Source organism: Bombina bombina, chromosome 2 (genome assembly GCF_027579735.1).
Source record: "Bombina bombina isolate aBomBom1 chromosome 2, aBomBom1.pri, whole genome shotgun sequence".
Taxonomy (NCBI): Eukaryota; Metazoa; Chordata; class Amphibia; order Anura; family Bombinatoridae; genus Bombina; species Bombina bombina.
The window spans coordinates 845,280,434-845,294,917 of NC_069500.1; the positions used below are offsets into that span (position 1 = coordinate 845,280,434).

General features: G+C 42.1%; 1 protein-coding gene across 1 annotated transcript in view; it reads left to right on the forward strand.

The window, feature by feature from the left end:
* The window catches only part of LOC128647330 (steroid hormone receptor ERR1-like), a 195,741-nt gene that overhangs the window by 113,835 nt on the left and 67,422 nt on the right, over window positions 1–14,484 (forward strand). Inside the window, exon 6 of the mRNA XM_053700116.1 lies at window positions 6,275–6,544. Within this exon, the coding sequence (XP_053556091.1) occupies window positions 6,275–6,544 (270 nt within the window). The remainder of the gene's footprint in view (window positions 1–6,274; window positions 6,545–14,484) is intronic.

Consider the following 14,484-nt stretch of genomic DNA (forward strand, 5'->3'; position numbering starts at 1 on the left):
CAGTCTCTGCTGCACGGATCTGGGCACAGGTAGTCACAGGGTTAACATCAGCGGGACCCATAGGAGCGTAGGCAGAAACAAGGGGGGCCAAGTCATTTCCAAGAAGAACTTCAGCAGGTAAGTCCTTCTTGACCCCCACATTCACAGGTCTAGCGCCCACTCCCCAATCCAAATGTACCCTGGCAACAGGTAGGCTGAACACATCGCCCCCTGCTACCCTCACAGCCACAGTGTCTCCAGTGTACTGTTTCTCAGACACCAAGTTCTTTTGAAGCAAGGTCATGGTAGCACCAGTATCCCGTAGACCACTGACCTTCTTCCCATTCACTTTAACCAGTTGCCGGTTATTCCGGTGGGCAGCTTGCACAAGGTCTGCCTCATGTAGGATGCTCCAGCATTCTTGCGCCTCTACGTAGCGGGCCGCAGGCTGAGGATTACGTGGGATTCCGCCGGCGGGTCTTCTCCAGGACTGCGCTTGGTTCGCTGCGTTTAGGGGACACTCTGGTCTTTTGTGCCCTAGTTGCTTACATCTAAAGCACCGAATAGGTTGTGAGTAGCCCCGCGAATTGAACAGGGCTCTCTGAGGGTAGTTCGTGGCCGGAGGCCGTGTGGTATAGCGGTGCACCGGGGTTTGGTAACTGGCAGCTGCTGGGGTGACTGGGGGTCTGTACTCCACTCTAGCAGGGGGCTTAGTGGTAGCAGTGTCCAGTTTGCGGGCATCCGTATACTCATCTGCCAAGCGAGCCGCTTCCTGCAGGGTGGAGGGTTTACGGTCCCGAACCCACTCTCGAACTCCTGCGGGTAACTTGTCGAAGCAATGTTCCAACAGGAATAGCTGCAGCACCTCTTCCCCTAGATATGGCTTGGCACCCCGCTATCCAGTGAGCTGCTGTGCGGTGCACCTTACATGCCCACTCAAGGTAGGAATCTCCAGCTAATTTAACAGTGTCTCTGAACCGCCTCCGGTATGCCTCCGGTGTAACTGCATTCCTGGAGAGCAGAGCCTCTTTTATAGTATTATAATCCCCGACTTCCTCATCTGGAATGGACCGAAAAGCCTCACTGGCCCGGCCGGATAATTTTCCAGATAATATAGTGACCCAGTCCTCTGCGGGTACCTTGTGTAGTGCACATTGCCTCTCAAAATCCGCAAGGTACCCATCAATCTCTCCTTCTGTTTCCAGGAAGTTTTTAAAAGCTGCAAAATTTACTTTTCTCTTTTCCATCTTAGTCAGTATTGTAATAATCCCCCTCTTCCTGAGGTTACTGGCTTGTGTAGTTGCTCTTCTGGGCGATAAGGTTCATTCCGTCGCTTGCCACCAATTGTTACGGTACCAACAGGATACCAAGGGTTAATACCAGGGAACAACGTCCTGCATAGGGAATCAGCAATTCACAAACCAGCCAGTTTTCAGGTTTAAACAGAATGTCATTTATTAAAGGCTATGCCTAGTATTTATGCAGGTCTGACCCCCCCCCCCAGATGGGGGTTGAAAGACTGTTGTACATTACATGGAGGGAACAAGCCCTTTGACATGATACAATAGAATTATATTACTTAAACACTTCAACCACAAGACACTCTTGGCTCTTCTTATCACTTAGGCATTTTCTCTCTGAGGGTGATCAAACAATGGAATTCTTATTACTAACTAAATTATGGTTGGAGCCAGCAACTTGTGTTTAGAAAATAGTTTCTTAAAGCTAAACACAGTTAACTCCTTCAGTCCTGACAGAAGGGTCTGTCACAATAATTACCTCAGCTCTTGTCCTCCCTAGGGACTACCAATCCCCAAAAGAGTGGAGATCTGGGGCAAAGGGCTGCTGGAGCGACCAGGGGTAAATTTAGCGGATGTTCTGCTGTCCTGTGGCCGACCGGGAGTTCCAGGAGCCTGGCCAGCCTGAGAGGGGTTAGGCGGGTGTCCATTGTGAGGTGGCCGACCGGGAGTTCCAGGAGCCCGGCCAGCCTAGGAGGGTTTTCCTGGTCATAAACCAACTCTTCTCTGAACACAAAAACAAGCCAAAACAAAGCAAACAGTCTCCAGAGATGGTGGTTGCTCTGAGGAGCCCAAAACCACTGAGAAACAACAGGGGTGAGGTTGTAGGGGGGTGGGGGGCCTTAGCTGTCTGGTATCCGTGACAGGGGGCAAGGGTTCAGCCCCTGCAGCCCAGTATCTATGACATGCTCCATCCATTGTGCTTTATAGATTGTGCTCCATACATTGTGCTCCATACGTTTTGCTCCATACATTGTGCTCCATACATTTTGCTCCATACATTGTACTCCATACATTGTGCTCCATACGTTGTGCTCCATACATTGTGTTCTGTACATTGTGCTCCATACATTGTGTTCCATACATTGTGCTCCATCCATTGTGCTTCATAGATTGTGCTCCATACCTTGTGCTCCATACCTTGTGCTCCATACATTGTGCCCCATATGTTGTGCTCCATACATTGTGATCCGTACATTGTGCTCCATACATTGTGCTCCATAGATTCTGCTCCATACTTTGTGCTCTATACATTGTGCTCCATACATTGTGCTCTATACATTTTGCTCCGTACATTGTGCTCCGTACATTGTGCTCCATACATTGTGCTCCGTACATTGTACTCCATACATTGTGCTCTATACGTTGTGCTCCATACATTGTGCTCCATACATTGTGCTCCATACATTCTGCTCCATGCATTGTGCTCTATACATTGTGCTCCATACGTTGTGTTCCATACATTGTGCTCTATACATTGTGCTCCATACATTGTGCTCCGTATATTGTGCTCCATACATTGTGCTCCATACATTGTGCTCCATACGTTGTGCTCCATATGTTGTGCTCCATACGTTGTGCTCCATACATTGTGCTCCATACGTTGTGCACCATACATTGTGCTCCATACATTGTGCTCCATACATTGTGCTCCATACATTGTGCTCCGTACATTGTGCTCTGTGCATTGTGCTCCATACATTGTCCTCCATATGTTGTGCTCCTTTTGTTGTGCTCGGTACATTGTGTTCCATACTTTGTATTCTGTACATTGTGACCTCATAGGTTGTGCCACTAGTGATGTCATTGATTATGTCATCGAAAGCTCCCAAGTGGAGTGAGTCAGTTTAGTTTTGCCAATTATTTGCCTTGTTTTTTCTTAAGAAATGAACTGCATTGTCAAGTGCCTGTGACCAGTCCATGCAGATGAGACTTATACATCATGCTTGACTAGGTCACCTGTCAGGCTAAGCACAAAGTGTATATTATACTACTTGAGGCACATAGCACATACAATACACATATACAACTGTAATGCTATAGACATGACAGTAAAGCAACATATACCAAAAACAATATGAACCAGCAGCACGTTACTGACCTACTGCCCTAGAATGGAAATAACTGCTTATTATTTGGGTTCCAGTGAGCTCAGCCAAACAAAACCACTACATGAAATTCTTTAAATGTCTGTCTCCCCTCTGATCTACATACACATACAAACTAAATTAAATACACACAGATACTACATACACACAGAGACAACAAACATACAGCATATACATATATGCATACTGAATAGGTATAGAGACAATCACAGAGTACAGAAATAGTTATTCCTGGTGTTTGATTGTCTGCTGTTGAATCTGAATCATGGCCTGCATCTTGTTTCTTTTGACCATTCCTCAGATCCTGAATTTGTACCTTTTCTGACCAATTGCTGCAGACCTTTGCTTGTGTTTTTACCTGATTCTGATGTCTCATTTCCTGCAAGTTACTAACCACTGTCGGATTAACGACCAGCCACTACACCATAACTCAATTGTTGGCATGTTGTTGACATCTGCTAGCCTGACCATGTTTAGCTCAGACCTTGTTGTCACTTCTTGGGACATATCCAACATTTCTCTTCTCAGCCACTGGATCCTTTCGTAAGCATGCACTATCCTCACGTTTGGAACATTACAACTATGTACAGAATACAATTTATACAATACGAATGTCTTTTTGGTAAAGTTCCTTGATTGTTCCTTAAAAGGAGAATACCTAAAAAACAAAAAAACAAAAACAAAGCTACACCAATGTGTGCTTAATGTGATACCTTCTATCAGCCTGAGAAATTAGGGGAGTGTTACATTAACTCCTAAACACAAAAAATCCCTAAAAAGAGCTATCTCCATTAGTTATAAGACAGATGTCAACATTATGGCAATTACAGAGCAACAACTGAATTGGCCTTGTCTGTGAGCTTCCCGCTCTCTCTGTAAACAAAGAAAACAAAACAAAGAAAACATACATATAAGTAAGCAATGACAACAAAAAGAAATATATTTTGTGCACAGGAAAAATGTGTTTCAAAACAAGTTTCAGCTGAATTTTGTTAATGAAAGCATTTGCCGAAATATTATATTGGATATGTTACCAATATCTCCAATGGGAAAAACTAATTTTAACTAAAATCTAACATTATGTAACTCAAACAATCAAAAGAGCATATTTTTCAATGCAACAAAATATATAGGGGTGAATTATTATTATTATTATCATTTATTTGTATAGGGCCGCCAACTTCCGTAGCGCTGGGTACAATGATAGGGGTATACAATGACAAGGATTTGTAATAAAATACAAAACAACAAAACTAAACAAATCTAGCACAGGAGGAAGAGGGCCCTGCTCCGGAGAGTTCACAGTCTACAGGTTTAGGGTGCAGAGACATAAGTTTGGGGTAGCTTGTCACATCAGTTGTAGTTGCAGCAGTGAGTCAGGCAGTTCATGTATTAGTTTGGCTAGGATGAAAGATGGTAAGCCTCTCTGAATAGGTGGGGTTTCAAGGAGTGTCTGAAGCTTTACAAGGTTGGAGACAGTCTTATGGAGCGGGGTAGAGAGTTCCAGAAGACAGGAGCAGCACCTGAGAAGTCTTGGAGATGGGAGTGGGATGTAGAGATAACAGGAGTGGATAGACCTTTATAAAAGTTTATAATATGGCAGGATTTGATAGGGAACATGGAAACAAGAATGGTCAGACCTCCTGTACATCATTAGAAACTAAAATGCTCATTATCTAAACTTATATACTTCTTTTCCTGCTTCCCTGTCCTTTTTTGGTGGCAAATGGTAGTAACAAATGAAAAAAAATCATTTGATTGATCAATTGTGTGTTCTTTATGCATTTCATCCTATAATTAATCTGTCTGGTTGTATAGAAGAAGCATCGCTGAACTGGCATAATTTCATATGAAATGTAGGTTTAGTATAGATATATTGTCTGACTGTTGGATGATGTAACGGATTAAGTTAGTAGTGATGCCATTAAATATGTCTTATGTGATGTCACTAGTGATGTCATTGATGATGACATCAACTATGCATGATATCATCAATGACATCACTGATAACATTACAAATGATAGAGTGAGAGTTACCATGGGGGGAGGGAGTTTAAACATTTCCATACTTTTTATTATTAGATTTGGAACTTTTTCTGGCATTAACAAAACATGTTTTTGCCATTTAATAAATAAATTTGGTTTCCTGTACAATGTAATTTTAAAGTTTTTTTCTCATGAATCTCAAACTAACTATATACATGATAATAGTATTTAAAGAACCTAAAAAACATCCAAGCAAAAAGGAGGCACCACATGTGTGGACCAATCAGAGGATATAAGCAAGGATCAAACAAAGCAAACAGGGTACTCACATTTAGTTAAAGCTCCTTGGTGAGTTAGTAGAGGCGTGCTGGATGATTATAGCAACCCATCTTGCTAATCTCTGGTGTACAGAGACACAGGAGTTACAGCCACTGCAAATAACTTGCAAAGATGCTGAAGCTCTCGAGAAAAGGCTGATCCGGGATATAAAAACAATGTCAATTTATTAAAACCAACATAAAATTCTTAAAATCAAAGAACAGTGCACATGTATTATTTATTTTGTCTGCTTTTCCTTTCATTTAAATGGGAAAATGAAGATTGTTTTTCCTTGTTCCTAGAGGGCATGCAATGATTTTCCCACAAGATACAGGAACTTTAGCTCTGCACCCTGCTAAACATTAATTGCTTGATCAGTGCAGGAGCATTTACCACAGCTATGTGATAAGAGAATCAAGCTAAAAAGGCTTTTTACAGGGGTAATAGTGGAATGTAAAATAATGTGAAATTTGCTACCAAAATAACTGTTCTAAGTGTATCTAAATAAATCATGTATTCAGATATTTTGAAATGTGCTGTTTATTTACTAATGCATTGATAAAAAAAAATTATATATTTTTTTAGGCTTCTCCTCCCTCTCTCAGTCAGACCAGAAGAGCCTTTTGCGAAGTGCCTGGATGGAGGTCTTCCTGCTTTGCGTGATATTTCGCTCCTTACCCTACGAAGACAAGGTTGTATTTGCAGAGGATATTGTGCTGCACAAGGATTCTTCATGCTCTGCTCGTCTCTCTGACCTTTGCTCCGACATCTTGCATCTTATTCGCAAGTACCAGACCCTGTATTTGGAAAGGGAGGAGTACAACATTCTGAAAGGCCTCGCCCTGACTAATTCAGGTGGGTAAAAGAGGAGATGCCGCTGAACATTACATCAAAAATACTTATAACATTGTTTTATTAATATTGCAGCTTCTATCTTCCCTGGTAAAATGGAAGAATACACATTTCATAATTCCCTTTTCAATGATTTTCAGTTCAGTTCAGAGATGTGGTCTCTGTGACAATATCTCATTAATCTTCAGCAATGCAAATGTTTTGGGGGTTTCACTTTAAGAACTGTGGTCCTCATTGCCAATACCTTTGATACATTTTAAAAACATAAATTATGCTTACCTGATAAATTAATTTCCTTCTGTATGGGAAGAGTCCACAGCTGCATTCCTTACTTGTGGGGAATACTGAACCTGGCCACCAGGAGGAGGCAAAGACACCCCAGCCAAAGGCTTAAATACCTCCCCCACTTCCTCATAACCCCAGTCATTCTGCCGAGGGAACAAGAAACAGTAGGAGAAATATCAGGGTGAAAGAGGTGCCAGAAGAAAAAAAAATATTCAAATTTAGGGTTGCCCATCGGAGAACACGGGCGGGAGCCTTGGACTCTTCCCATACAGATGGAAATGAAAATATCAGGTAAGCATAATTTATGTTTTCCATCTTAATATGGAAATAGTCCACAGCTGCATTTCTTACTTGTGGGAAACATATACCCAAGCTCTAGAATACACAGAATGCTAAAGGGAGGGAAAAAAGAGAGGCGGACCCTAATCTGAGGGCACCACAGCCTGCAAAACCTTTCTCCCAAAGGCTGCTTCAGCAAAAGCAAAAACATCAAACTTGTAAAATTTTGAAAAAAGTATGTAAGGAGAACCAGGTAGCCACCTTACAAATCTTATCCATAAAGGCCACATCTTTGAAGGCCCAAGAGGAAACCACTGCTCTCGTAGAAGGAGCCGTAATCCTCAGAGGAGGCTTATGTCCTGCCGTTTCTATGCTAAATGGATGACACTCCTCAGACAAAAAGATAAGGAAGTCGAAGAGGTCCTCTGACCCCTACACTTCCCAGAAAAGAGAACAAACAGAGAAAGAGGTATGTCTAAATTCCTTTGTGGCCCGAAGATAGAACTTCAAGGGACAAACCACATCCAAAAATACGCTATAAACGTTCCTTCGACGAAGAAGGATTAGGACATAAGAAAGGAACCACAATCTCTTGATTGATGTTGTGAATTGACCCAACCTTACCAAGAAAACCTAACTTGTTTCGTAGAACAGCCTTATTGCAATGCAGCAATCACAGATACTCTGTGTGCATAAGCAATAGCCAATAGAAAGGAACCTTCCAAGACAACAATTTAATGTCTACTTCATGCATAGGCTCCAACAGAGCTCATTGCAAAACCTTAAGGACAAGATTTAAACTCCAAGGAGGAGCCTTAGATCTAAACACAGGTCTGATCCCAGCAGAGCCTTAACAAATGGCTGCACATCCGGAAACTCTGCAAACCTCTTGTGCAGTAACACAGACAGGGCCGAAAACTGTCCCTTCAGGGGACTTGGAGAAAAGCCCTTCTCCAGTTCATCCTGGAGAACAGAATAAGTAGGTCCTCCACACCTTATGATAGATGCGACGCGCAACCAGCTTACGAGCTTGAATGAGAGTAAAAATAACTTTCTCATAAAACCCTATCTTGGCTAGGACTAAGCGTTCAATCTCCATACAGTCAGCCTCAGACAATCTAGACATTGATGAACAAAGAGACCTTGGAAAGCAGATCCCTGCAACAAGGTAACTTCCACAGAGGAGTTGATGACATCCCCACTAGATCCGCAAACCATATCCTTCACGGCCAAGACGGAGCAGTCTGTATCACTGACGCCTGCTTAACTCAAGCCACTAAACTAGGTAGTGGTAATGGTCGGAAAGGATAAATTAGGTTGAACCTCCAAGGCACCGCTAATGCATCTGTTAGCTCCGCCTGAGGATCCCTGTACCTCGACCCCTATCTGGGTAGCTTGCTATTGAGACGTTATAAGATCTTCCTCTTGCAAATCTCTGCAAACACTCGGGATGGAGAGACCATTCTCCCGGATGAAAGGATTATCTGCTGAGGAAATCCGCTTCCCAGTTGTCCACACCAGGAATGTGGATCACTGACAGCGAACAAATGCGGGTCTCCCCCACATCAGAATCTGAGATACTTCCCTCAAAACTAGGGAGCTTCTCGTTCCCCCCTGATGGTTGATGTAAGCCACCGAGGATATATTGTTTGATTGGAATCTGATTAACTGGGACGAACCCTGCAGAGGCCAAGCCTTCAGAGCATTGTACATTGCCCAAAGATCCAAAATAATACCAGGAGGCAGCTTTACCTCCTGAGACCAGAGGCCCACTGCCTTCCTGGCAACCCAAACAGCCCCCCATCCTGACAGACTCGCAACAGTAGTCACAATCAACCAGGGTGGTCTGGAGACGGACGTCCCTCAGCACAAGTGATCCAGACAAAACCACCAAGAGAGCGATTCTCCCGACTGGTTGTCCAGAGAAATCATTTGAGACAGATCCGAATGATCGCTGTTCCACTAGTTCAGCATGCACAGTTGCAACAATCTGAGGTGAAACCTGGCAAATGTAATGATGTCCATGCTGGACACCTTGAGACCAATAACCTCCATACACCGAGACACAGATGGCCTTAAGGAGATCTGGAGGGCAAGACATGTTGAAGCTAGCTTGCAATGTCTCTGTTAGAAATATTCTCATGTCTATGGAGACTATTATAGTACCTGATAATTTTACCCTGGTACTTGACACAAGAGAACTCTCCATAGATTATCTACCATCCATTGGATCATAGAAGTCAAAGGGGATATTCTGAATGGTCCACTCTTTGAAAAATTTCTTTAGCTAGACCAAACAGAAAGGCAATAAACTGGAAGTACTGGTCCAGGAATGCAAACCTTAGGATTGGAAGTGGTCCTCGAGGATTGGTACGAGAAGTGAGTATACTTCAGATCTATTGTGGTCATGAACTACCTCTCTCAAATGAGGGGAAGAATGGACCTTATTGTCTCCATCTTAAACAAAGGGACATTTAAAAACATGCTTAAGCATTTTAGTTCCAGAATCGGACGGAAAGTTCCCTCCTTCTTAGGGACCACAAAGAGGTTTGAATAGTATCCCAAACCTCTCACTGCGATAGGCACCAGGACAGTAACTCCTAGAGGACAGATCCTGTACACACCCCAGAAAGGCTTCCCTCCTTTCTGGTCAGGAAGACAGGAGGAATCTGCTCTTGGGTGGCTGAGACTTAAAACCTATCTTGTAACCCTGAGCTATGACCTCCAGGACCCATGGATCCTGCACGACCGTGAACTAAGCGACTGAAAGGAGCGAAATACTGCCCCTACATGATCCATAAGAGGACCGGGGACCGCCCATTCATGCCAACGTAGACTCGGTAGGCTTCTTGCTCTGTTTGATTTTTTGCAGGACTAAGCCGGTTCCAAGAGCACATGGTTTGCTCTGACTTAGTGGAGGACTGCTGATAAGGGCTTTATCAGAACAAAAAGAACGAAAATCGTCGCTTAGATTAGTTCATATACTCTTGCGGTAGGAGGGCACCGTTGCCCCCTGTGACCATGGAGATAATTTGAGTCCAGGCGTGGACCAGACAAAATCATTCCCTTAAAGGGAGGGAAGAAGTCTAGACCTATAATTCATATCCGCAGACCAAAAGCTGAAGCTATAGTATTCAAGCGAATAAACTGCCTAATAGCAGCACAGAAAAAAGAATTAACAACCCTCAAGGTTGTAAATCTTTTCTGAGAAACGTCGAGGGGAGCCTCCACCCCGATCAAATCCTTTAAGTAGTCACACCAGAAGGTAGTTTCTCCAGTAACCGCGGCAACATACGCCGCCGGTTGAAACAAATATCCCGTATGTTGAAACATCTTTCTTAACAGAGTTTCCATCTTTTATATTTTATGGGCTCTTCAAACAAAGAATTCTCCTCAAGCGGGATAGTAGTACATTTAGCAAGGGTGAAGATAACACCATCCCATTTAGGGACGGGACCTCACAACTCCATTGAGAGTCCAGGACCGGGGACAATTTGTTAAAGGGAGAAGAGGGGGAAAAGGAATCCAATCCTGTCCTATTCAATCTTAATAATGTTCGCCATCTAACAGGAGCAGGGAAGGATAAGGTACCACCCTGTCCTCAAACTCTATCCAGTTTCAGAATTAAAGGTTCATCATGCAATTTGGCCTCTGGAACCTCTGAATTTGCCAAAAACTTCCTTTAGAAGAAAGAGCAGATTCCTAAACTAAAGTCTGTTTCCTCCGCAGCTGGAGGTTTAGAGGCAGCAGACTCTGACCCAGAATGTTCATAATCTGAAGTCTCAGAAAGAACTTCATCCTTCGATAACCTCAGTTAAATCCCAAAAATTATCTGATGTACTCTGGCAAGGAGTGCAATATGTAACCTTTCGCTTGCGCTTAGCAGGGCGAGGTAAAGCATTAAAGACAACAGACACCGCCATATGAACTGCGCAGTAACGTTTGGTGAAAAAAGGCCCCCTCCAGATGGAGGATCAGCAATGCTACGGGAAAACTGTGTAGAGATAAGAATGTAGGGTACGCACTTCACTGGACGACAACTCCTCAGAGGTGGACGGCTTTGTGGTATCAAACATATTATCACATTATCAAGGCATATGGAACATAATTGAGAGGACGGAACTAAGGCCTCCTCACCATATAAACAGGAATTACTCATTAGGAATATAGGTAGTGCCCTCTAAAGTAACAGAATCCTCCATCGCTAATGCAATAACCGGAGAACTAGAGAAAGAAAACATATTATTTTATTCAAAAAAATGGCACCCTTATACCCCAATGGCTGGGGAACTCACCACCTGCTATAACCCAGACAGTACAGAGATTTATGACTCCTCTCTGATAGACACCCGGTCAGGAAAAAGGGAATGAATCACATGGTGCACAATGTAGGACCGTACATGCTATGAGAGAAAGCGCAGGCTGCATGGCTCTCAAAGTAAAAGTGAAACCTGTATATTCCATAACAGCCTATGAGCCCATAACATCTCACACATACAAGTTGCATAAAATCAAATAAACATATAAGATTAATCCCCCCTGTTCAATAATCCCCCTAAGGAGATATTAACCCTTGATTCTATACAGATAAAAGGAGACACACTGTGACCCTGTCTTCTTGCATTATCATACATGTATAAAATATGAAACGTTCCTACCAGAATCTACACTGTGAAAAAGGAACACGGCCCTTCAAGTGTGACAGATAGTAGCATCACTTCTTACATGGACTTGAGTGAAGAAAGCAGGCAGCAAAACTCGTCAACGCTGATTGCCTATGGAGCTGTTTAATATGAGTTGATAGGGTTTTCCAGAAAGACTCTCCCTGCATCTCCAGACTCTAACTTTCATCCATGCTCTCACTGAGAGGCTGACAGGACTACTTAAAACTCCAGTCCCATCTCGAAGAGTACTACCCTCCATAAGAGGCTACTCCAAAATCTTCTAATACTTCTCTGCCAACCTCCTGTGATGAAAGGCAAAGAATGACTGGGTTTATGAGGAAGTGGGGGAGGTATTTAAGCCAGGTTCAGTATTTCCCACAAATAAGGAATGCAGCTGTGGACTCTTCCCATATTAAGATGGAAATGGCTTATTAATATTTCTTGCTAGAAACAGAATTCAGGGATATGATTGCTTGTCTTAAATTGGTCAGTCCTTTAATTGTTTTAATTTTGAGCTCCATTGGAGCTTCTTTATTGTAAATCAGGTAGGATATCTATAGGTTGAACGTTTGGAACTTAACTCTAATTCCCTGTGTATGTAAAGCCAACAGCCCTTTCACTTGTGTACTCTGGTACTCTCTGTTTGTAACAAGATCACTTCTATCCATTATCTCTTCTTCACCCATTATCTCAACCTTCTGGCTTTCACAGAAACCTGGTTTTCTCCCTGAAACATAGCCTAGTCCTGCTGTGTTGTCACATGGGAACCATTCAACAAATACAGCAAATCCCTTCCCTCACTTTCTCACATAATTCTCTTATTTTAACCCCTCTATCTATCTCGCAGTGATATATAAGGTGCTCCCAGCTACCCAATTTAATTTTGTGATAATTTTCTGCTGTCTTCCAACTTCTCCTGTCTTGACCAGTCTATCTGTCACTACAACTCAACTTTTAATAATTTGTGACAATTTGACCCTTTTGTCAAAGCTCGTAAATCACACAATAATCCTCTGCCTTGAAATACTCCTCCGGAACATTATTTGTGCTGAACACCCTGATGACCTTGAACTGCTGAGAAGCATTGGGACAAACTCAATGTTCAGCTGACTTTCTTCACTACAAGATCATCTTGAACTCCTACTGGTTTGAACTTATAATTTCTAATCAGGATGATGTTTCTACTTTTTATTTCTACTCTTTCTTCAAACCCCAACAAACAGTGTTTGCTCACTCTAGACTGTCCATCCAGAATTACAAAATGAAGGTGGCATATTTCAGCAATACGCTACCCATATTTAGCATTGCATAACAATGCCCCCCCCCCCCCCCCCCCAGGGCCGGATTTACATCTCAGGTGCATTTAGGCACAAAAACCTGAAGCGCCCCCCCCCCCCCCCCAAAAAAAAAAAGTTGAAAAAAAATTAGGACTTTTTTTTAATTATTATTTGGACAACTAAACATAAATATTAGATGTAAAATTGCATTTTCCCTTTTATGGAGATACACAAATACACACACCAATTGCAATATTTGTTGTAATGGAAGCTACACCAAAATCAATATTCACTTGACTCAAATGGCCATACAATTTCTATTATGTATAACATAAACAAATCATGTTAAACTTTTAATGCAAAATATTCTAAAGAAAATACTATTTAAAGGGACATACAATGTGACAGTTTGCTAGGGCATTTTATTATTGTACTAGTGCATGCACAGAAGTGTGTTAGCCTCTTGCAAAAGAGTTAGACACATAGTCAATGTCCGTTCTGAGACAGCAATACACATCTGTGCAGACCCAGATGGGTTCATAGGACATGTTTACTGACAAGCCATTAGTGTATTGCTTTTCTGGAGATGACTTTGACTATGTGCTTAACATTTTGTTGGAGTTAAACACAGTTTTGTGTAAACAATAGCAATAATAAAACTAGCAGCATGCAAGCTCATCAACAACCTGTGCAGCCAGTGGAAGAAAATATAAAATGTAGGTATTTTTTCTACTACATGAAAAAAATCTTGTGAACTCTGATATTTTTGGTACAAATACACACAGATGTTACATTTATTTTGTTCTGAAATATAAATATAATATGATGTTGCTCTCAAAGGAAAACATGGAATGTTGTAGATTATATGTAATCCAGGGGTCAACAAATGTGTTTAAAATTAGAAATTCAATTTACCACAAAACACAAACATACCGCACTTACTTGATAAAAGAACAGATTAACAATTTGTAATGTGATGTGTGTGTGTATGTATATATATGTGTATATATATATATATATATATATATATATACACATACATATACATACATACAAACAAATATGCCATGTGAGTGGTTTACACACATACACATTTTACAGCCTTACAGTCTACAAACTTTGTTGTCAAAGTGCCCTAAAGGCTGTAAATCACAATTGGTAGCTTGTAATAAAGAGCAGAGCAGCTAGTCCCACATAACCTCCTAACCTCCAATACCTTTATAGAATACACTGCAACCCTCTCTGGTAACCAAGGGGTTAAAGTGCTCTACTTGTTATGTTGTCATTCTAGGAAGCATTAGAAGCCTTGTACAGTCCTAACCTGTTGTTCTGAAGCTTTTCATTCCTTCAAAAAAAAAAGTGTCTGCTACACATCAGCATGGAGCTTGGCTGTGTGAGGCAACAGAAGCCCCTCTCTCCTTCATGGCTCCCTCAACTG